At 39.4% G+C, this 24,102-nt stretch overlaps 1 protein-coding gene across 2 annotated transcripts in view; it reads right to left on the bottom strand.

The window, feature by feature from the left end:
• Positions 1–8,238: 8,238 nt before the first annotated feature.
• ptprn2 (protein tyrosine phosphatase receptor type N2) overlaps positions 8,239–24,102 on the bottom strand; it is a 122,983-nt gene continuing 107,119 nt past the window's right edge. For both annotated transcript variants that reach the window (XM_078938187.1, XM_020712453.3), the window contains 7 exons: positions 23,795–23,872; positions 19,726–19,845; positions 18,455–18,621; positions 16,677–16,730; positions 15,641–15,705; positions 11,990–12,063; positions 8,239–10,215 (listed from right to left, as the gene is read on the bottom strand). In XM_078938187.1, the coding sequence (XP_078794313.1) occupies positions 10,144–10,215; positions 11,990–12,063; positions 15,641–15,705; positions 16,677–16,730; positions 18,455–18,621; positions 19,726–19,845; positions 23,795–23,872 (630 nt within the window). In that variant the 3' untranslated portion in view covers positions 8,239–10,143. The remainder of the gene's footprint in view (positions 10,216–11,989; positions 12,064–15,640; positions 15,706–16,676; positions 16,731–18,454; positions 18,622–19,725; positions 19,846–23,794; positions 23,873–24,102) is intronic.

Consider the following 24,102-nt stretch of genomic DNA (forward strand, 5'->3'; position numbering starts at 1 on the left):
TTTTATTTTTTACGGTTCTATTGTATACTACTGGCCATTTTCAGCCCCTTGTTGTCTATTCTGCCTAATATTTTAAATTATGTGTCGTGTTGTGTTAATTTAGCATCTTTTAACGATTGCATTGTGTCTGTGTTATCACATTACATCTGTTTGCCCCCAATTAATAATCTATTTTAGTTTGACATCTGTTCTGTGTCCTATAATTGCTGTGTTGTGAAATCTCTGGGTTTTTTTTTTGCACACAGACATTTGAAAAAAAAAAAAAAACTCAAATTGATGGAATTACTGCTTTGGTTTGCAGCATTTCAAACACTAATTCAAAACATGGGAACAAACTGGTAAATAGGGTTGCCTCTGTGTTGGAAAAGGCCAAAATAGGCAGATTACTATGCAAGAAGATGGTTACACCTGCTTAACACAATCAACAACCTCTGCATTATGTGCTGGTGAAACGTGTGGTCTTCCACATGTTCACTGCAGCACAGGTGGGAGAAAAATGAAACCGACCAGCAGTTTTAGGCAATTTTGCATTGATGATGTTTATGTTTGGATTTTCATTTTTTGCTGGAGATCCGTTCTAAATGAAAGAATAAGGGGAAAGTTAATGGAAAGGCGCTTTTTACTATTTATTTTATATTTTAAAGAAAATGTTTGATCTTTCATTTGATCTTTTTTTTCCAATCCTTACCTTTTTACATGTCATTGTGGAGCAAAATTATAAATTCGCTATGAGAATGAACCGATTTGAACCCTAGACAACAAGTGTAGAGAAATTTGCCCACTGTTTATTATTTGTGTGTTTTTAATTTAAAAAAAATATATTATTTGACTTTCAGTCTTTATTTAGTTAATTCCTGCAACCAAAATGATGTGAAATCACCTGAAAAAAACACAAGAAAAATTGCCTTTGGGGTAGTTGAGGTTAAAGACATTTAAATTTTATGTTGAACTTAATATTTAGGTTTAAAAAATCTGAGCTGATCTTGATAGTTGATATGACTTTAGTTAAACTAAATCAGAATCTACTTGGGTGGAAAAAATATTGTTCAATCTAAATATTTTGAACTAAAATACTGGTTTGAACAAAATGACAATAAATTTAGAAAAATACTAATAAATTGTATTTTTTGTCTTATAAACCGGTTTCCTTTATTGGTCACTAAACTTCAAGCTACTTAGACTTTTCATAAAAAAATGTTTTTAAGTCCTAGTTTCAATGGTTCCTCCAAGTTTTCTGCACAAATAAGTTGAATTTTTTTTTTAAATTTATTGCTTGGGGAAAAAAAAAAAAATCAACTTTTGAAGTAATCCTAACAGCATCTTAGAAATCAAGTCCTGCTTCCTGAGACGGGTGCAGGTTGTCCCAGGAGTTGGATGACTCATTCATAATTACAATCTCTCCAGAGGGCGCTGTGACTTGACTTCATTATTCAACATTTAACTAAACTTCATGTTTTGCTGACTCTTACTGTTAACTAAAAAGTTTCCTGGGCCTGGTTGTCTAACTGCCACAGGGGTAAGTTAGCTCACCATGATGTATATACATAATGTGTAATGAATAAAAAGCATTAAAGAATGGGCTTTTGTTACAAAAAAAAGTATTGTAAAGAACAGAGATTCTTTTAATTGCAGGAAATTATAAAAAAGTAAAGCAGCACTCATAATTTGTAAAATGTAATGTGATGAGTTGTATGAATTTGTGGTTAAACCTAATAAATTAAAGAATTACTTTAGTAAAGACACATTTTTCAAAATGTTTGATTTAAAAGAAATGTTGTAATCCTATTACACACGTCATAATGCATTTCAAGTAGAAGACATTTGTTGTATTTTATGATTAAAACACAAAGCAAAATTGTTTATATCCAAAATTTAAAATGTAGATTCTTTTTTTTGTAACGAAACACTGTTGAAGACAACCAACAAGTTCTGTTTTTAAAATAATACCTGATTATTTCAAGCCAGTATATCCATCCATACATGCTGGAGCCTGTCCCGGCTACTGTTGAGCGAAGACGGGGCACACCACAGACAAGCACATTCACACCTAGAGACACTTTGGACATAGCAATTAACCAATGAAGCATGTTTTTGGGACTGTGGGAGGAAGCCAGAGTGCCTAGAGAAGACCCACGCATGCATGTGGAGAACATGCAAACTCCACAAAGAAAGGTCTGGGACTCAAACCAGGACCCTATCGATGTGAGGCAAGAGCGCTAACCTCTGTCCCACCATGCAGCCTGCCAGTACACTGAGTCTTTAGATATTATATGAAATAAAGTTATAAGGTGTTTCAATGAAAATAATTTTACCAGAGGCCTGGGAGCTTGAGGGTTCTGCGCAGTATCTTAGCTGTTCCTAGCACTGCGCTCTTCTGGACTGAGAGGTCTGAGGTCTTTCAGAAATCTGCTTTGGCCAATTAATTTGCTCCAATTACCACGGGCACCACTGTCACCTGCACTTTCCATGCTTTCTGCAGTTCTTCTCTGAGTCCCTGGTATTTCTCCAGTGTCTCATGTTCCTTCATGTTCCTTCTTCCTGATGTTTCCATCACTTGGCACTGCCACATCCACCACAATGGCTTTCCTCTGTTCTCTATCCAGTTATACATGGCTGGTTGTCTGGTTCGCCATTAACATCCTGTCATTCTGGATTTGGATAAAGAAATATATATATATCTTCTTGCATAGTATATATATATATATATATATATATATATATATATATATATATATATATATATATGTGTGTGTATATTTTTTTGTATATATGTGAATATACACAGCTATTTCTTTTCAAAAAATTGTTTATACAAAAAGTATAAGGGATAAATAAACACGTTTTCTCCTTTCTGTCCCTTTCATTAACCCCCGGTATCAGAAATTAAGAAAGATCTTTTGTTTTTGTTGACTTGTGGAAATGAAAGTGTCCCAATTTCCCTCTATTTTATTTACAGTTGAAAAATAGAATTATCAATTAAAAAATCCAAAATCTTTCCTGAAGAGTCAGTTTAGAAGACTGGAAAAGCCCTGAGTTCAATGTTAAAGCATGGAAAAAGTCTTGGAGCTGAACTGTTTTCTTAAAAATAGCCTACCTAATTTTGAATATTTCATTTTCATTTAACATAAAATTCGTAATTTTACTACAAAACTGCCTAACAGCATATTTGCTCATGTATTTTTTAGACTCAGATTCAAAAATATGCATCAAAGTTTCTTTTGACGGCATGGTGGGAGTCCACGTTTAAGCCACAAGGCACTGATGAACACCAGGAACTATTCATGCGAGATCAATTTTCTCAGGATCAGCGTTTTGACGACCAGAGAGAAGACGAAGAGGAGAGACACTAGCCGGGAGTGCCAAGTTTAAAAGCTTGTTTGTTTCTTAAGAAGATCAAAGGTATCAAGGCCTTGGACAGACATGAGAGGCACAGCCTCTGCAATCTGCTCGCCATTCATTCCAAACAACACTGGCTAAGAAAAACGATTCCTCTTTGGAAAAAACCTGGAAAGCTTCCCATCAAGCAAACACTCCAGGATTTCCCATCTCCTCTCCACAGGGAAATGACATGTTTGTCATCATGTTGGGTGTTGTTATTCAAGGATTAATGATCTGCAGGTGGTTTTTCAAGTTCTGTCAGCTAAAGCAACGCAAGAACTAAAAAGTTAAGCATCTGCTCCTGACAGCAGAACGCCTTCATTAGGATTGTTTGGATTTTTCTTAAGATGACCACTAAAAGTTTTTAAAATTTCTAATATTGTTGAGACAAGATAAGTTGTGATTAAATATTAGATAAATAGTTATTTTGATGCATTTATTGTAAACAAATATTTCATAAAAATATAAAATACTTGATGAAAGAAGAAATTCAAAGAGGACTTCGTGCTTGACTCACATTTCTTGCAGAGTGCTAGAAGGACTGAGAGCCAACTGCCTTTGCAATGAACCATGGAGAGATCATCAAAGAGTGGGAAGGAGCTGTAAGACTCACTGAGGCCCATGGCTGAAAAGGCCCACTCGACGTTCTTGGCGATGTGAAGCCCCTCCAAGGGCCCTGCCCTGTGTTTTAATCTGCTTGTTTCAGGACCGAATGATTCATCCTCTTTGAGTTCTTCAAAACCCTCCTTCTTCATTTCATGTTCGTGATTGTGCCGTTTGGAGTCGATCCCACATTTTCATGCCTAAATTTTCCAGCTTTCTGGTAGGATTTTTGACAGGTTTGTGACTATTTCTAGACCGGACGGCGATAAAACTGCTGTTTGGCTACTTCCCGGTCAAATGCCAGGACCTCTTAAAACATTGTGTTTTTAATTTTGACAGATCTCCCTCCACAGTTCTATCCAAGCTTAAGCAGTAATTTATAAACCTCTGGATTAAAACGACCTTTGAGTTAAACCAAGCATTCAAAATGGCAATACGCAACATCTAATTTTGTGACTTTTCCAAAACGCATTAATCCTCCTAAATGAGAGCTGACAGGATATCATATGCTATTGTGGCACACCAGATACCTCAGGAAGCAATTACCATGAATATATTTTCTAATAAACTTGTACCCATCAGATGATAAGCAATTAAACATGCGTAATTATAGCTTCCATACAATAATTTCTAAGCTGATTAGGTTTGTGTGCTTTACAACCTGAATGGGAGAATATTAATAGAGCTTTGCATTGGTGCTGCTGGTTAGTGGTGGCAGCTCATCAGTGAATCATATGTAAATGAGGCTTCAGGAAGTGCATGAAGCTCCAGTGCGGGCTACTAGAAGTGTCTGGGGGGGGGATGTCAATGCTCTGCACATGCATGAATATGCATTCTCATGAGAAACCCAATCACATGTTTGAGCCATAAGCAAATGCAGGTTAAAAATATTTTTTGTGCAACAACTTTCATTCATCCAGTTTTATGGTTAATTGTCTTCTTAGTGAAGGATGCCTCATAACCAGGTTTAATTAATAACCAATCATTGCAATGACAAAGTCTAGACGTTAAAATCGGTTTTGTTTTATCAGGGATTTCATCTTTGAAGCAGTTTTAAACGCTATAACGCTATTTCAACGAATGATTGCAGTAAATGTGAGTTTAGGATGTTTAATTTTGAAAAATGCTTCCGGGCGTCCCTCTTTACTGACCATATTAAAGAGCAGTTATTATAAATTATAGTCTCACTCCAATGATTATGATGTTTTTGGTGCTTTAAACACGTTTTTGTGGAAATTTTCTGATGATGGGGGACATCTATGAAGAAAATTAAGCTCAAAATGGCATTTCTGAGTATTTCTTTGCTCAAATCGTTGTGAATCAGGAGCAGATTAAAAAATAATGTAGAAGGATGCAGGTTTCCCTACTCTAAGCTCTGAGCGGGGGGGGGTGGGGGGGGGTGGTGTCACTCCATGTCAACAGTCCCGCCCACAACTCAGCGGCGAATTTCTAAGAAACTACTGCAGCTCTGCAGAAACTATGTCCTAGAAAACAATATAGTTTTTTTTCTTCAAAAAACGGATTATCCTGATTAAAATACAACTGAGAATGCTTCCAAAATAGATCAAAAGATGATTGGAGTGGGACCTAAAGTGAAAAAAAAAACAGTGATTTGGGATAAAACAAAAAATCATAAACACAGCTCTGAACTTCATTTTCCTTTGCAGCAAAAGATTCCCCCAAATCAAGTTTCATCAATTATTCCTGCTCAAACAACATTTAACCACAGTTAGAGTAAAGCACTCAGTTGTGACAAACCCAATCAGTCACTGCTAGGGGTGTAACAATCGACTTAATCGATGTATTGATTTTTATTCCTACGATCAAACCAGATCGATCTGTCCTAGGTAAGTTGTTAATCGAATTGATCTATACCATTATAAAATCGCTTCTGTGAAATAAATGAAATATATCAATACGGGACAATACAAATTGGATTGAGGCACGTTAGGTTTATTCAACTATTATATAAAAACAACCCAGTGCCATCACAAAGGACAACACACATGTGATGGCTGCAAAAAATGATGAAGCCATCATTAAAGTCCAATGTGTGGAAACACTGAATTTAGCAAAGGATTGTGACCATACAGTGTGGAAGAATGTTTTAATAATTATTAATATGCAATTAAGAGATAGCGGCACCGACAGTCAGGACCATAAATACTTGGACAGAGACACATTCTTTCTAACTTTGTTTCTGTACATTACCACAGTAAATTTTAAATAATACAAATCAGAAGTCATTGAAGTGCAGACTTTCAGCTTTTATTCCATGGGTCAACAAAAAGATATCATAAAAATGTTAAAAACGAAAGCATTTTTAAACGCAATCCCTTCATTTCATGGGCTCCTAAGTAATTGGACAATTGACTTCCATGCTATAGCATGGACAGGTGTGGGCAATTCCCTTGTTATGTCATTATGAGTGAAGCAGATAAAAGGCCTGGAGTTGATTAAAGGACTCGTGCTTGCATTTTGAAGATTTTGCTGTGAACAGACAACATGCGGTCAAAGAAGCTCTCCATGCAGGTGAAAGGAGCCATCATTAAGTTGAGAAAACAGAAAAAAAACATGCAAGAAATTGCTACAGTATTAGGAGTGGCAAAATCAACAGTGTGGTACATCCTGAGAAAGAAAGAAAGCACTGGTGAACTCAGCAACCCAAAAGACCTGGACGTCCACGGAAGACAACAGTGGTGGATGATGGCAGAATCATTTCCATGGTGAAGAGAAACCCGTTCACAACAGCCAACCACGTGAACAACACTCTCCAGGAGGTTGGCGTATCATTATCCAAGTCTACCATAAAAAGAAGACTGCAAGAAAGTAGATCCAGAGGGTACACTGCAAGATGCAAGCCACTCATAAGCCTCAAAAATAGGAAGGCTAGATTGGACTTTGCTAAAAAGCATCTAAAAAAGCCAGCACAGTTCTGGAAAAACATTCTTTGGACAGATGAAACCAAAATCAACCTCTACCTGGATGATGGCAAGAGAAAAGTATGGAGAAGGCGTGGAGAAGCTCATGATCCAAAACACACTCCATCATCAGTAAAATACTGTGGAGGCAGTGTGATGGTCTGGGCGTGCACGGCTGCTAGTGGCACTGGGACACTAGTGTTTATTGATGACGTGACACAGGACAGAAGCAGCCCAATGAATTCTGAGGTGTACAGAGACAGACTGTCTGCGCAGATCCAGGTGAATGCAGCCAAACTGATTGGGCGGCGTTTCATAACACAGATGGACAACGACCCAAAACATACAAGCAAAGCAACTCAGGAGTTTATTAAAGCAAAGAAGTGGAATATTCTTGAATGGCCAAGTCAGTCACCTGATCTTAAACCAATTGAGCATGCATTTCACTTGTTGAAGACCAAACTTCAGACAGAAAGGCCCACAAACAAACAGTAACTGAAAGCTGCTGCAGTAAAGGCCTGGCAGAGCATTAAGAAGGAGAAAACCCAGCATCTGGTGATGTCCATGAGTTCAAGACTTCAGGCTGTCATTGCCAACAAAGGCTTTTCGACCAAATATTAGTGATGACCATTTTGTTTTAAGTTATTTCATTTGTCCAATTACTTACGAGCCAATGAAATAAAGGGATTGTGTTTTAAAAAAATGCTTTAGTTTCTCACATTTTTATGCAATCTTTTTGTTCAACCCCTGGAATAAAAGCTGAAAGTCTGCACTTCAATGGCATCTGAGTTGTTTTATTTAAAATTCACTGTGGTAATGTACAGAATTTTTTTTAGAAAGAATGTGTCTCTGTCCAAATATTTACGGTCCTGACTGTATAATAATATGGAAATATCTAATTGTTAATCAATTACTTGATCAGTAATGTAAGTAGTTATTTTCTATGTCAGAGGGAAACATCAGATAACACCATTTAATATTCACACTGAATTACGGCTACAAGTCAAGAGTTATATAGTAGCAATAAAGCAAAACACCTTTCATGCTTGAATATTTATTTCTAACCATTAGCAACTGTTGAAGAAAACCTGGTATGAGAAACTAAAATTATACCAAAAAAATGATATATATATTAGTATGTATCGTTTAGCTGTCACTGGCTTAAGCGGACTCGGGGCTGGACTGTGAGACGACCTCAGGGGGTGAAATACAAGAGTGATTTCATTTCACATCCCAGTCACTTTCTCTGCAGCAGGCAGAGCTGTTGAACCAAACATTTCATCTCTCTGCTGTTTGCGGGAGCATTAGAAATAACATTTCACACCAGACGGCAGAGCACTGTAGTCTGTTTGGATTTATTATCAATCTGAATGTTACTTCTCACACAAAATATATAGTTCTCACCGAGGCTCTCAGTGTAAATAGTATTTTAGATAGCTCTATAGTAAGATTCATAAAGTCATTCATTTTTCTATACATGGATCCAATAATCTGTCATCTTGCACAAAATATCACGATATATCAGAGGGACAGACAATTTTAGCAATGATTCTATTGTGAGTTCTTCATCAATATATTATTACTATTAGTACAGGAGAACAGCATTTCATAATGTAGGATATAACTATCTCAGTTTATATATTTTACATTTATATTCTCAAAAAAATACCAAACCATGTGAAATTGATAAGTGAGGAAGATATGTTGTGATACTCATGGATGGTGAGACTTTTTTTCTGAGATTCTTCTTCTGCGACTCAACACGAGTACAAGGACACACATCTGTACATGTGCAGCTTGGACACAGTGGATTCAGATCACAGAGGAGGAACCCAGCACATCACTTCATCTACAGCAGTGTTTTTCAACCAGTGTGCCGCGGCACACTAGTGTGCCGTGGGAGATGGTCAAGTGTGCCGTGGGAAATTGCCCTCATTAACTGATCAAAAAAATTTCCCATCTCCAGGATTGAGCTCTGTGTTCATCCAAACAGGCCCTGATAAAACACTGAGGAGTTAGGAATATAAAAGATCGTAAAATACTTTTTCTTTGCGTTTATTTTATTTTATTAAAGACATTTTAATAAGAATGACGCGATTCAGCTGCACCTTCGGCTGTATTTGGGAAAAGTCCCGTCCCTTTGACTGTCTCCACCAATCATTCTTGAGGGGCTTAATCACATGTCATCGGTCTGACCAATCAGAAGTGCTTAAAGTCTTCCCTTCCTTGTCCCGATTTAGCTCGTAAAGTCGCTCAGTTCTAACAAAAATACCAGCTAAAGCTCGTCTTTAGCGGTGTAGCTTTCCACAGAATCCGGTGTCAGACCGTGGAACAAGTGAACAAAACAATGAAGCTCCGAAAAGCGATCTTTTGCCGTTTCATGCACTACATCTCCCATGATGCATTGGGTTGTGAGAGTGACAGCGCATAAGGAGATCTGTTGTTAAACGTCTTGAAACCAACGAACACCCATCAAACTGTTTTTAAATCTTCTAACTTAACTTTTATTGCATCTTTTAGAAAAAAACAGCTGCAGTTTCCAGCTTTTTCTGCAACAATTATCTCAAAAATGGATGTGAGACTTTGGAGGGAGGGGCTGTAGATCAAAACAGACTATGAGTTTCTCCTTTTTTTAAATTTTTGGATGCTGGTGTGCCGCGGGATTTTTTTTAAGGTTAAAGTGTGCCGTGGCTCAGAAAAGGTTGAAAAACGCTGATCTACAGGACAGAATCTGTACAAGATCAGGACCTACTCACCCTGTCTACATGGTGCATGTTGATTGGTCGGTTTGATAATCAGCAATATTCTTTTTCTATAGTGCAAACAAACGCTTCTGTGATTTCACCAATGATTGCTTGATTGGAACTCACAGGATTTTTCTCTCTTTTTTTAATGAAACACAAAATAGAGCAGGCTGTGTTTGACAGCTGCATCTTCACCGTAGTTTGTTGTAAATATTTGTTTTCCACATCTATTAAATCATTTTGGAGCAAAAATCATCACCTGACGTCACGGAAAGTCAGCGGTACTGCAACAGTAAGTTCAGGAACAACATCGGAGCGCCGTGGGTTCATGCTCGGAGAAGTCAGAGGCAACGTGTGTCGCTCTGACATCAGCGAATATGGATCCAAGGCAGATACCCAGCACAACATTCAGTCAACAGTTTTAGAAGAGAAAGTGAAGATGGAGAGAGGGGTGGGATCCGTCTGAGGAAGTTGAAGGAGAGGAAGGTGTGCTGTCATCACTGGGGAAGAGCTTTTAGGATGGCGTTCACCTCCTCAGCCACGGCTGTCAGCGCAAACTCAAACTGCTCCTGAGGAGGAGAAAGGAGTGGGGGAGGAAAGGATGTGAGGAAAACAAGGAAGGAAAGAAAGTTTTAGGCCCTGTCCAAGCCTTCAGGTCAAGGAGTGAGAATGACTGGCGGCTGCCTCCTCCTCCTCCCGCTACATATCTCCTGACCCTGCCTGGACCCGGCCGAACCTCCCTCTGAGGTTTCAGCCTGACGAGCGGGAGCAGCCGGCGCCGGCATTGATCCAGCCAGGTGTGTCTTAAAATGGAGCTTAAGAGTCAAACTGTCTCAGCTCTTTCTCCTTGTGTTTGATTGTGAAACCAACTCATACTTTTCCCCCAGAGGGGTTGATTGATGTTTGCCCCCCCTGGACTTCGAGATTTTTTTTTTTTATATTCCTCTCCTCTTTCCAGGCTGCAGGCCACAGGGTCCTCTCACAGAGAGAGGCTACGTAGGAGTTTGGAGGGAACAGTCCTCAGATGTGTCAACACAGCCTGCCATAGTCTGGCCTGAGGAAAGGCTAAATCAATACAGAGGAGTCACTGGTGGCTGGGCCTTTTTCTTTGCAGTGGAGATTATCTGAAGCTTCTATTTTTATGCATCTTCTGAAGCCAGAAAATATGTAAGCGTATCTGTATCCCTGCCATACTTTCAAATATGACTTTAATGCTTCCAGATTCTTATTTGTTCACAGTTAAACCACTGGGGGGAGACCAATCTCTGCACCACAATCAGAAAAAAGATGTTGTGCTGTAATTACTACATGTTGATGTCAGTCAAAGAGGGATTTAATGTTCTTTCAGATCCAAACATAAAGTGGAAAAAAAAAGATAATTGGTTGCCCATTCTGTGAATCTTGACTCTAAATTTCATACCTCGTTACAATCTAATTTCTGCACGAAACAGCAAAGTGAAATCAACAATATTTCAATGTAATTTCACTTAGACTTGCCAGGAAAGAAACAGAGAGTGCTTGAAAGGCTTTTTCAGCTGAGCGGAGTGCGGCTATGAAAGCAACTTTAATGAACCATCTAAGAACAGTGGAGTCTGTTAGCAAGCGGCTCACATCATTATTATCAACCACCGCTGCATTAGGCTTGCTGGCTTTATTATTATTATTACTCTCCTTAATTGCATGAAAAGAAATGAACAGAGCACATCCCACACTCTGCTATGGAAGGATGTGAGGTGAAGGTCCTGCTCATATTAAGGGTGAACCTACATCAGTAGTATTGCTCAATTGAATTTAGATATAATGAATAGTGTAAAAGATCTGGGAAAATGTACTTTTAAACCTGATTTTTGGGGTATTTGAGATAAGAATATAATAGCATAGAAAGGTATTTTCCCTTCTAATCAACCCCTTGACACCTATTGATGCAAATATGAATCACCGTGGTTCCAAAATTACCTTAACTTAGCATCTAAATGACAGAAATATATTGTCTTATTGGTGGAGTTAGCCAAGTGTAAATTTTGGTATTGATTACAACAAAATCCACATTTGAAAACATATTTTTTAAATATTTCTTGTCAAATCTCTTATCTACAGAACAAGAAACGTTATCACTAATTGCGTCTTTTAAAGATTTTTAGGCAATAAAAACATAAAAAACCATAGATTTCAGGTCCACTTATCTGTTAAAAGTGTTTCTCTTATCTTGATGCAGTTATCAATAATACCATAATTTCCCCAAATCCCAAGTGCACGGAGTAGACAATGGCCTCTCTGAATGACTGCAGCCCCTTCCCCAATACTTCTCCACCCCCACTTCTTGCTCAAAGCTGGGGACCTTACCTTTATCTGGACCATGCCAGCTCTCTGGTCTCTCAAGTGCTCCAGGGTAGCGGCAATATCAATCTCTTTAGCACCTGCAACAGACCGAAAATTGGACTGAGTTCAAAGCGGAGGAGTAATCCGGCTCACATCTGTCAATCTCTCTTTATACTGGGTTCCCTTTGGAACAGCGCAGCGATTGAAAATTATTACATTCATCCCTGGAAAGGCTGGGATGGGAGCCACGGCCTGTTTCTTGATAAAATATGCAAAAAAACATTTTGGGGTGTGGTATATGTATGTGTGTGTGTGTGGGGTTGCAATAATGTATTCAAAAGCACTGCACTCTGGCGCCTGTGAGTGTCGCTTTCTAAAATTGGTTTAGATGACGTCCAACAAAAGAGAGTGCCTTCATGCATGCATGAATCTGAGAATCAACTATTAATTTGATTTGCTGCAGCTATTTTGATGATTAACCCATGCAACAGTTGTTATAATGAGCAGCCTGCACGCCTGCCATGTTTATCTGAAAAAATCCCATTCTGCTTTAAGATTTATGGATCAGCCCTGCGTCGGGCTTCTATTCAGAAAAAGACACAGAGGAAGGGAGATGAAGAGAGAAGCCCCTGAACACTTAAGTTGCTTTTAAAAGCCAGGCAGAGAAAGGATGTGAAGGAGATGGAGCAGTGTGGGTGAAAGACTAAAAAAGCGTGATTTAACGCAGCTGGACTTAGCACTCATAGGTACTTCAGCTCCCCGACAAGACTTTCATGTCTTAGATGTGCTTGAATCCAAAGTTAAGCAGAGAAGAGGCTCTCTGACCAAAGGAGGGAGAAAAGAAGCTTTGGGGAGTAAGCTTATGTACATTTTGTGCATTTGGTTCCAGCTGCAGGAAACAAAAGGTTAAAAAGAAACCGAAAAGAAGCTTTCATCACCGCGGACAACAGAACATTCATCACTGAGACGGCTGAACTCCAACAGGAAGGGTCAGCCTTATTACTGTTTTACAGAGATTGCTGGGGAAGTCGGCGTTGGAAGAGGCCGCCCCCTTTAACCGTTCTGATGGGGGGGCTATCGCAGGAGGAGGGCGTGCTGAGAGCCGGGGTAAAGGCCAAAGGTCAGAGGGCAAAGAGCAGGCTAAGCCATGGAGAAGAGTGCAACAATGGACGTCTATGACTTGGATGACTCAAAAGAGTTCGGTAAAGAGAGTTAACTGGTTATCCGTGCTGACTGAGTGTTTTTCTCAAGCCACAACTCCTGCTTTGATGATGCAGGGATAAACCTGTAAAGTTGAACGCGTCGCCAACTCCTCAGTCTTGCTTGGTTTTTATTTTAAACCAAGGCTACAACAATGAATTGGTTGTTGACCAACTGATTTATAAGATGGTTAATACATTTCAGCTCCTGTTTAAATGCTATTCAAAAGGCAAGGTATCTATGTGTTCGATTGCAATTATAATATACTAGGCCACAATTTAAAAAAAAATCAAAACTACTCTAATTGATATTTTTTCTATATTATTTAGCTAAGCTTAGCAAAAATCACAGGTAATTTCCAAAGTAGCATTTCTAAACGTATAATCGTATTGAGAGGGAAAGCTGTTTCAGTTCAAATGAATAATCTCCTTAAAAGCATTTAAAATTCTCCTGAATGATTATGCTATTAAAGATTGACATGAGATTGTAACAAGGCTGTTATGCCTTTATTTGGCCACAGTGTGTCTCTGCTATGTGCTAAAAAGCCTCGAACCTTTTATTATTTTATGCGTATCTCAAAGGAAAAGTCTCTGGCTATGTCAGAATTCCCTACCTACTCCCTAAATAACCCCTGAAAGACTATTAGTGGAGCTGGTTATTTTAATTACCGTGCATTTTGTGGTACAAACACCAAATTTGGCATGGATATATTTTAGGATAGTCTCTTTTAGAAAAGCACATTAGCCAGAAAATATTGCAAGATTTTAAAATATAGGCCAACATATGTAATAGTATTCTGTAGGTACCCTTCAAGTTTAAATACTGCATTTTGTTTATTAACAGCTGATATTGTTCAGACCGGAGTAAATAGACATTGAATGTTTTTGTAACAAATTAGGCTATGTCCAAATTCCTACCTTAATCCCAATCTACTAAAAATATAAATAGTCCGGGCTATGTAGTACCATCAATACATTGTGGTATATATTATGTAGTGTGCATCAATGCACACTGTTTTTTTTGCAGAGACTTCTGGGAAATTTCTGGGACACTCGATTTTGGAATTGTAGAATCGGACAGCACTACAAAATGGCGAACGCACTATGTAGTTGCACTATATAGTGAGTAGTGAAGGAATTCAGACATAGCCCTAGTGTATGGCCACCTTCTTTGTGAATGGCCGCCGTTTTGGATTTTTCTCATGGCTTTCGTGCTTTTCTGAAAAAGGGGATCCTTTTTTAGATGACTTATTGCTCAAACGCAATGCATTGTGGTTTATATTCGCCAACCCAGTGAGCATCAATGCACACAGGTTTTTCAAAGAAACTTCTGGGAAATGTCCAGTGCAGTGGATTTTAAAATTGTAGGCTATGCATGAATTCCCTCCCTGCTATCTAACAACTAAAAAATGGCAAATGTGACATCACCGATTTCCCAGAATAGAAACCTAATAAGTATGATCATTTTACGAAGACTTTTTATGAATCAACTGTATCCTAATGATGAAAGCTTGGATGTTTTTTTAAATAATTAATTGAAATATATTTTCTCCAGAAAAAAAAAGTTCAAACGCAAAGCATTGTGGTCTATATTCACCAATTTAGTGAGCGTCGATACACACTGGTTTTTTGCAGAGACTTCTGGGAGGGGTCTAGGGCACTCAGCAGTACGAAATGGTGAATGCACTGTATAGTGCACTGTGTAGTGCGTAATGATTTTGTTTCAGTTTCCTTTTCTCTTCATGTCATTCATTTTGCAAAATTTTGTGCCGTGCACTTTCTGCATCAAGTATGTAGCAGTACTGCTGATGAGATTAGCATCACTAACATCAGCAAAAATATATATTTTTTATTTTAACAGGGTTTTTTTTTTTAATTTGTGAACAAAATAGTATGCATTGCATTGATTCCCTGAGTCAATCTGCACTTGCAGGTTAAACTCAAAAGTTGCAGAAATAAAATTAACCTTCAACGACAATGTTTACAGTTTAAATGTAATTGTGTAAAATAGGGGGGAAAAAAACGACAACATGATCCCCGTTGAGAAAAAAAAAAATCAATGATCAAATCAAATAAGCACAATGTTCACACTAAATATTACGTATTGATTTACGGCAGTGTAGCAAACAGACAGTTTTTAATGTATTTTCCCTTTAAACATTTAATTTCCATGCATGTGCTATCTAAATTCATGCAGCAGCTGCTACAGCCGGGCAATATGGCGTGAAGGTTGGTTAAATAGATAACAACTAATGTGGGGAAAGGTTTCTTTTTAATTTCCCGTCTCTCTTTGTTCTGCTCTCCCCACTTCTACCAGCTTCCTCCATGTCCGCCTCCGTCTTTGCTGCCTCTCCAGGCGTCGGAGAAGTCACCCTCTAATGCCTCCCCAAGACCCTCTGTGGAAAATTGAAGGCTTTCGTGTTGCCAGGGCAACACTTCAAGCAGAAAGAGTGAAAGGGAAACCATTGATTGTTACCTTTAGCCATCCTATTGAGGACCATGTCAATCAGAATGTAAGTCCCACTCCTGCCAGCTCCATCACTGCAGAGAGTCAGAGACCGAGAGGCAGAGATCATTAAGGTGGCGACGTGAGCTGCTTTAATCACAGTAGAGTGTTTCTCTTATAAGGAGACAAATTGCTCATTTACATTTGCATCTGCTGTGAGTCTGTCAAGTATCTTTAAAAACAAATTAGTCTTTGCATACAAATGTACATGTCACATACAGGAAAAAAAAAACACACCAGAAAAGCAGAAATCACAAACATTTCCCAACATTCCAGTGAAAATATTGGAATAGATCTGCAGGTTTGCTGTGTCACACAGAAGTGTGTGGTCTGGAGAGTTGTTTGGCTATTGGAGGAAAGGGACTAGTTTCTAAGCCACGCTGGGGACAAAAGCTTTTAAATGCATGCACCTCAGGAGCAAAGGAGAGGTTGAGAGGCCCGGGGCAGTTCAAGAACAGCTTTTTGAGAGCCTTGCTTTTCTATTACTCCAGAGATAGCCTTATGAAAAGCCTCCCTTTGTGACTGCCGGCCATTCAACGGCTCTGCATGTTAATTGCAAACAAGGCGTGGACATCTCTCTAATAAAGGCGAGGCCAATAAAACGGGAGAGTTGCCTGTGCAGCACAGCTTCATTAATCCACTGCGAGAAACTCTGTTCCTCAGAGGGGGAGCACGGGCTTACTGGCCCCATGCATGACTTAACAGGATGTGACTATTAAAAGTGGTCAGACAGATACCTGGAGTTTAATGCAAAACAATCAGGGCTGGTTAACTAACTCAACCAAATGGGAAATGGAAGGGTCTTTGGCAGAGGAGCTGTGTTCCACGTTATTTACATACGAAACAGTCGGTGGAATAAACAGCAGCTCCAGTGGACCCAGATAGAGTAAATGAACTGAGCGGGTTTAAATAAACAGTTCTCCTCTCTTAAAACAGAGTAATGTCAAACACTGTCCCAATTCAGTAGGGTCAGCCACTGTCAAAGGGATCAAACGGTTGTACTTGCCTGCAGTGAACAATTATTGGGCAAGATCGACCCCGGTAGCACTTGTTAACCTTTCTGGGAAAAAAAAAAGAAAAAAGAAAACTTGATGTTATTGTAAGCTTGGTGGCGAGCCGTCCTTTGCTTGTGCAAAAATCAGATTCAAAGGAAATGTGAGATTATTAATCACAATGCTAATCAGAGCAAACTCTAGAAGGACTTCTGCACCACGTTGAGGTTGAAATCGAGGTACTGAGATAATCAGAGGAACAAACATAAATCTGAGAAGGATGCTCCCACCTGTCAATCGCTCTTTTCAAATCGAGCCGAGCGAGAAAGCCGTAAATAAATGGAGCATCATCTCAGGGACAGTAAATCATTTTTGACGTGTGGGTGATGGACGTGATGGTGTGATGTTGTGATTACCGACCGCCGACGCATTAACCCGGGCCAATTATGAATGTTTTACACCACAGGCGCGGTGAAGGCCAACAAGCCTTTTCACACCTCGCTGTTACCATGGCAACTGACTACACTCAGAGCTCTTTTCTTCCAATTTCCGCCTTTTTTTTCAGATTTCCTTTTTCAAAAATAATAAAATGGCTAGTTATCTCATGGTATCTGTTGTTAAAAAATGTAATAATGATAATATTTCACATTTTTATGAAAGAAACACATTTTTTTGCATAATACTTTTTTTTCTAAAGTTTTTTAATCTTTTAGTTATTTGTTTACTAACTAAACATTCAACAATGGATTTTTAAGACGTTGCAGCAGATTTTATGGAATTATTTGTTAGTCTTTTACATATTTGTGCATAAAAAATATATTTACATTCATGCTTTATTTTGCACAGCACCTCTTTAACCATCGTACAGATTGCTGGAGTTTCCATGCAAGCCAGAGGAAGGAGGTGTGAGAGGAGGGGAGGGGCAGACAGAGAGTCAGGGGGGTGAGAAAAAGACAGTTTGTGCACAGGCCTGGCTGAGGAGACACAGTTTCCAATGATCACTTTTGTGACTATGCAACTGGGCTCATATTACTAGCTGCAACATCACAAAAATGACACTGGCAACCGCAAAGTACCGACTTCACCAGATGAGCTTGAGATGCCCAATAACCTCATGTGAGGTCTCAACAGCACGGTGAACAGTGTTGGGTACGTACCAGTGTGATGAATAAAGACCTGACTGCAAGCTACGTCCAATTTAGTTCAGAGGAAAGGAACCGGGTCGGATAACGCAATCTTTCATCTGCGTTACAAACCAGAGGGACAGACTTCTATCCACAAATCAGATGCATCTATTCTCATTTGGAAGGCTTTTCCTATCCCTCCTGGCTTTTCCCACAGGAGCTTCTGCTGCTCTTCTGCCAGAACACATTTTATGGAAAACAGAGCGAGGTTTTTTAGTCACTCCCCCCTGCTCCCCCACCCGTGTCTTTACAGAAACAGCTCTCATTTAATTGGTTATTTGAATTAGGTGGTTTTTCTATTTCTTTTTTTTTCTGTTATTTTCTTTTCTTCCAAAGCCAAGCCAGGCAGTGCGGGGCTAATTTGCTGCATCACATGTGCTAGAGGGAAGTGAGGGAGATCGGCCCAGGATGAAAGGGATAGTACAGAAATGCAATCCTTATTAGAACGACCAAAATCAAGGATACCAAAAGAAGGACGGGCAAAAAAAAGGGGAGAAGGACCAGAAAGCTGCTAACAGAATATTGGGGCAGGTGATCAAGAACAAGCACAGATTAAAAGACAAGTCATAAAAAAGGATTCATGTTCTTCCAAAGGATCTCCTGTCTACCTGCGGAAATCCAACAAAGTCCTAGCTGAGGTGGGGATCCCACGGTCCATCCAGGACAGGAAGTGGAACTGGGTGACGGTGCGCGTCTCATTGGTCTGCAAGTTTTTCAGGTAAAAACTCCTCACCAGGAAATCCTCACACCAAATGTGCTCGGACACTAAATTGACCTAAAACACACAAAACATGCCAATGTTTTTTACACTCTGCATGCATAACTTTACACAGTACTCACATAGATAACTTAAAGTCCCACTCAAATGGTGTTTTTAACATGCTCTTGTAGCATTTTTCTCAAGATTTACAAATGAATTTAAGATTAAAACTGCATTTTTGAGCACATTTACATTCAAATTGGGATGAATCAGAAGCAGCTAAAAAAAAGACAGTTTAAAAAAACTCTTTTTTGTGACGTAGCAATTAAAGTGGGCGGGCCACAGTCTTACTGCTGCGCACAATTCGAATGGATCCACAATTAGATCCATAAACAAAGGGATGATGGGATATCAGCAGAGGCTTACCTCTCGTGCCAACAGTTCTGCCCACAACTCAGAGGCAAATTTCTAATAAACTACTGCTGCGCTGCAGAAACTATGTCCTAGAAAACTACACAGGTGTTTTGATTTTGCCTAATGGCACTTTTTGGTAATATTAAGTGCACAATTAAAGGTTCAGAAAAATGTTTTGGGACATTTTGTTAAAATTATTGTTTGAAATTGAAAATAAAGACACACCCTTGAAGGACTATGAGCAAATTTATTTCACATGGGGTGTTGTTCAGTGCTGAAGATGAAAAATTATTCATTTTAAGCACCTGCTTTCTGAGCTTTTATTCCAGCTTGCAGCTGTGCTAAAATAGATTTACAGCTATAAAATTTTGAGTTACACAAACATTTATTTTTTGAAAACAGCATAAAAAATAAAGTGTCTGTTTGACACTCTAGCAAGTTTGAGGAGTTTAAAAAAAAACTTTGTTTGACAGTTTTTTATTTTTGAGAAAAACTTTTGGAAAACAATAAAATAATAAAAATAGTTGAAATAGTTATATGTTTTTGACATTGATGAATAAATGTTCTAACTGGTAGAAAGATTGGTTGGCTAACAAAAAATAATCAGGACTAAAAACTGCTTAAGGGTTAAAAGAAACCATGAAAAATGGGGACCTTTAACAGACTTATTAATAATGGAAAGGTTTTCCTCCAAATTGATCAAAAAGAAACAGCACAAACTCATTTTTTTTTTCATTTCTTCAGCCGTCATTTTCTTGAACGTACCTCATATATGTGGTAGACATCTGATCCCTCATCAGGCCAGTAATGGTGACACTGCTTAACTCCATTTTCAGAGAGCGGCGTCAACATGACGATCACGACGCAGCCGCTCTCCCACACCATCTGCACACAGAGACGGCGAAAAAACCCACCTAACACATCTGGAGACAACAAACGTGCTCGCATACATCTGCTTGACAATCAAAAAGCGCTAATGTGTAGCTGAACTGAGCTACCAGTGCAGCATATTACACTGAGGAATTGCATTAGAGTGAAATTGATTTCTTGATCTTGGCACAGGAAGTATGAATAAATGTCACCTCTCTGTGTGTGACAAATGATAAATGTTGGGTGAAGCAGCAGGGGGGCACCCCGTGTTTTTGCCCTCTCGCAGTCGTCTGGGCGACATCACAGCGTCTACTGCGCTGCTGCTCCATTTCATCTTATCGCAATCTAATGTGTCCTTGGGAAGAAGTACAGGCCCACGGCAGCCATTAGGAAAATGAGGAGGAAACGCAGGTTTTATGATTGCTATAAAAACACAATGGCCTTGACGATACACTAATCACAAGCTTCTGTGATCCAGCCCAGTGGACACATTACACGCCAACTGTGCCAACTGTGCCAATATGTGATGAGATTAGGCAAGGTGATAACGTGAGGTAACATTACCCAATTAGTCTGGAATAATTTAGCAAATATTTGCAGTTAGCAGGCTAAAAGTGTACTCACACATTCCATTTCCAATTGCGGTTTTCTTTCTGAAAAAATGTGATTAAATAGTTTTTAAGAATGTCCAAAGTTTTTCCTGTCTGAGCTCATGCAGATTGACTGAGAATTGGAAGAGGGGATGCTCACAAAGGCCCAGCACAGCTGAGGTAATAGAAGGGAGATGGGTGGAGGAGCAGAGGATGAGGGGATGGAGGAATGAGGAGTGGAGGATTAGAGTCGAGCCGCCTTTCAGAGCACTGCCTGGGGCCGGCGTGGATTAGATAGGAGAGTAAAAAGATTTTCTCCCTGCACAGTCCATTTGCATGTGAGTGCCAGTGTTTCCCCTTGTTTGTTTACTTTTAATGGGGTAAGGGTGTGTTTTTTTTCTTCTTCTTCTGCCACAATCCAAGGCTGACCACGTTGATAATGAAGGACTAAACCACAAACCCATGTTCAGCCTGTCAGTCAAGCTGAATTTTATGCTCTTTTGTTATGCACTTCATTTAAGAGCTACAGTCATGACAGTTCAATAAGTGAAAAATGCTTTAGTTTACCTTAAATATGGAAAAGAAGAAAAAAATGATCGTGATTTACAAATTCAGGGGACACATAAAACAAAAGGGCCACAAACTCAACATCCATTCCATCAGAACCACTCCAACTGAGCTTGAAGTGCGAGGGCACCGGGTCTGCAGAATTTTACGCCTCACATTTCTACACTCAGGTCACGCCTGCTTTGAGATACATTGAGGTGATGGGTCTACTAATTACTGTGGGGATGTCCTGTTAGCACAGCGAAATGCCATTTGGCAACCATGCATCATTGAAGTCAAGTTTCAGCATAAACCGGCACGTTTTACAAAACACAATAATTGATGGGAGCTTTATATGACAAGCATGGAGATGGGAATGAATACTCCTGGGAGCAAACGTGAAGAAATCAATATCATCAGACTTCCTGAGGGTGTGTGTATGTGTGTGATCAGATGATGAGAGATTGGAGTTAATCGGGAATTTCTATCGGAAATTTTTAAACAATTCACAGGCACATGGTAAGGCCTCATTCAGTTTTCTATGGACCTCGCCTGTTGAAACAGCCTCCCAGAGAGCCTCAGAGCCACAGAGACTGTTCACGTTTTTAAAGGAAGGCTCAAGACCTACCTTTTTAATCTAGCTTTTAGTTGAAATGTAGGAATTTTTTTGGATATTTTAATTATTTTATGTTCTCTTTACTAATTTGATATATTTTTTTATTCACATTTACTTATGTCTGTCTATTAAGGATCATTAATTTACTTATTTGCTTATTTATCTGTTATTTAACTTTTATTTATTGTATTCCTATTACACTTTATTTGTGACTCCGGTGTTTTCCTCAGAGGGATCCTCCACATCGGTGACTGACACTTCTCAGTGAACGGGGTTGCTGCAATGGGATCTCCCAGGTCTGGCTCTTAGATCCAGATCTGGGAGGGGTTCTGTGGTAGTGTATTCTGTGGACTTCAGTGGGGGGTCACTGATGTGGACATGTCCCCAAAATATCGTCTCCCACAGTAAAAAGGCAGATTGCTACAATGCATCATTTCAGTCAATCATTTTATGCTTTACCATGGTGAGTGTGTGTGTGTGTGCGTGTGTGTTGGGGGGGGGGGGGGGGTTTATACAAAATATTGGTTTAATGTCTTATATTTTGTTCTTAAAATTTGATATTAATAATAGTAAAAATAGTAATATTCTGTGTCATGATACCTCACCTGCCGTTCATCTCTCATACAGTCATTGTTTACAACAGGACAAGAGGTCCAATCGTTTTTTATCCTATGTTGTAGTCACATGGGGGTTGAACAATACAGGTGCTGTGGTTTGGAGAGACATAGAGATGTGCGGCCGCATCTTAAGGGTAGGGGCGTGACTGGCAGTTTCCTTGAGGCTTGTATGGCCACCTCAAGGGACGGCATGAAAATGGTACATACCATTGTTGTGCGTGTGGTAAATTTATCATGAAGTATTTGCAAGGCTAATGCACATGCACTTATGACGTATGTGTGATGGCCGAATGCTGCACTCTTGTCATTGGTAAGGTGCGAGAACTATCTCCCTATTGACCACATGCAAACGCTGCATGGAGGGGGTGTGCAGGTGATACGTAAGTGCCCAGAGGATGTCCTCACATTTGCTCTTATTGTCTAATTTCCTAACAGTCAGGCTGCACACAAAGACCAGACACCGATCACTTAAACAGCACAAACGTGCTCCTTGCGCAAAATGCAGGTTTTGAGAAGTTGGGGAAAAAAAGAAAAAAATCTATATGACACGACGGCGCCTCACCTTCTTCACCTTTACTTATTCCATGGTATAAGTAAGGGTGAATACTCGATTCTGATTGGCTGCTGGGTGTGAACTAAAAAGTGAACATCTGCAAGGATGAAGCACCCCTAAAAAGAAGTTTCAGTCACATATCTTAAATGTTCTATATCACTGGACTGGCTTCTTTAAAACATTTTAGCTTCATCATCTGGAATAAAACAAAGGTGAACTTTCTCTCTGATGCTCTATTTGCTTTATTTTCCCCATCACGACCAGCATATTTATCACTTTCCTTCGCTGCTACACTCGAGGTCGGCACTAGTGTGCCGCACAACGTAACAAATAGTCTCTTATTTATGAAAAAGTCATCTTAACCAAAAAAACAATAAGAATAAAGTACTAAAAACTGATGGAATATTTATTTCTTTAATAAGTCACCATGGTAAAGGTGGGAAAATGGGTTGCTTCAGTACTTTGCGCTTCAGACGGTAAATGCTTCCACGTCGTGCGTTAATTTCTGATAATGCACACTTCGTCTGCCATTAACCCTTACGTGCTGTTTAAGTGTTCGCTACTACACGTTGTCAAAAATGTGCATGACCATTTTCGCTCACCAAGTTGTTCATGATCATAACGTTTTTTTTTTTTTTTTGATCGTATCCACCAGTAAGAACAGGTGTGACTGAAGTATTACTTCTTTTTGTCACAACTAAACTCTAGTGCAATTCAGAGCATCCATATTTGTACGCGGAGTTGATAATGGTTCCTTTTGAAACTGTGGAGAACTAGTAGATTGTAAGTACATGTCTGCAGGAACCACTGATGATGAATGGAAAGTCGGACGGAATGAAAAACACCTGCGAGCTGAGCCACACATTCATCTGCTTCATTACTTTATTGATCCTCCTAAATCTGGACAATCCTTTCCGGCACTGAGAGCCAAACATGCCCACCTCTGAGTCACCAAGACAGTAGCTTTGTTCTCGATTCTTCAAAGCTCTCCTCACAACAAAAAATGTCGAAAGATGAAAGATGGGCAGCGGATGAGTCGTACCTGCCAGAAGTCTGCCACAGTCGAAGCAAGTGGGCCCTGAGCGGCGATGTAAGTTGGGTTACGAGGGTCGTGGTCCATCTGCGAGAGAGGAAACAGAGAGTGACACAGTGAATGGACGAAGACGAGGAGGATATAAACATTCTGCCTGCTTCCATCAAAGCCTCCATCTGGACTCCAGAGAGAGGAGATCTATTGAAAAAGAAACTCTTTGATTTACTTATTCACTCTTATTCGTGCTCCAAACCCTTTGTTGCTCAGGATGTGGTCATCTCTGTGGCTCTGATTAGTGTAAAGGCTGAAACATCACA

This window comes from Oryzias latipes, chromosome 20 (genome assembly GCF_053564925.1).
Source record: "Oryzias latipes strain Hd-rR chromosome 20, Olatipes_Hd-rR_3.1".
Classification (NCBI taxonomy): Eukaryota; Metazoa; Chordata; class Actinopteri; order Beloniformes; family Adrianichthyidae; genus Oryzias; species Oryzias latipes.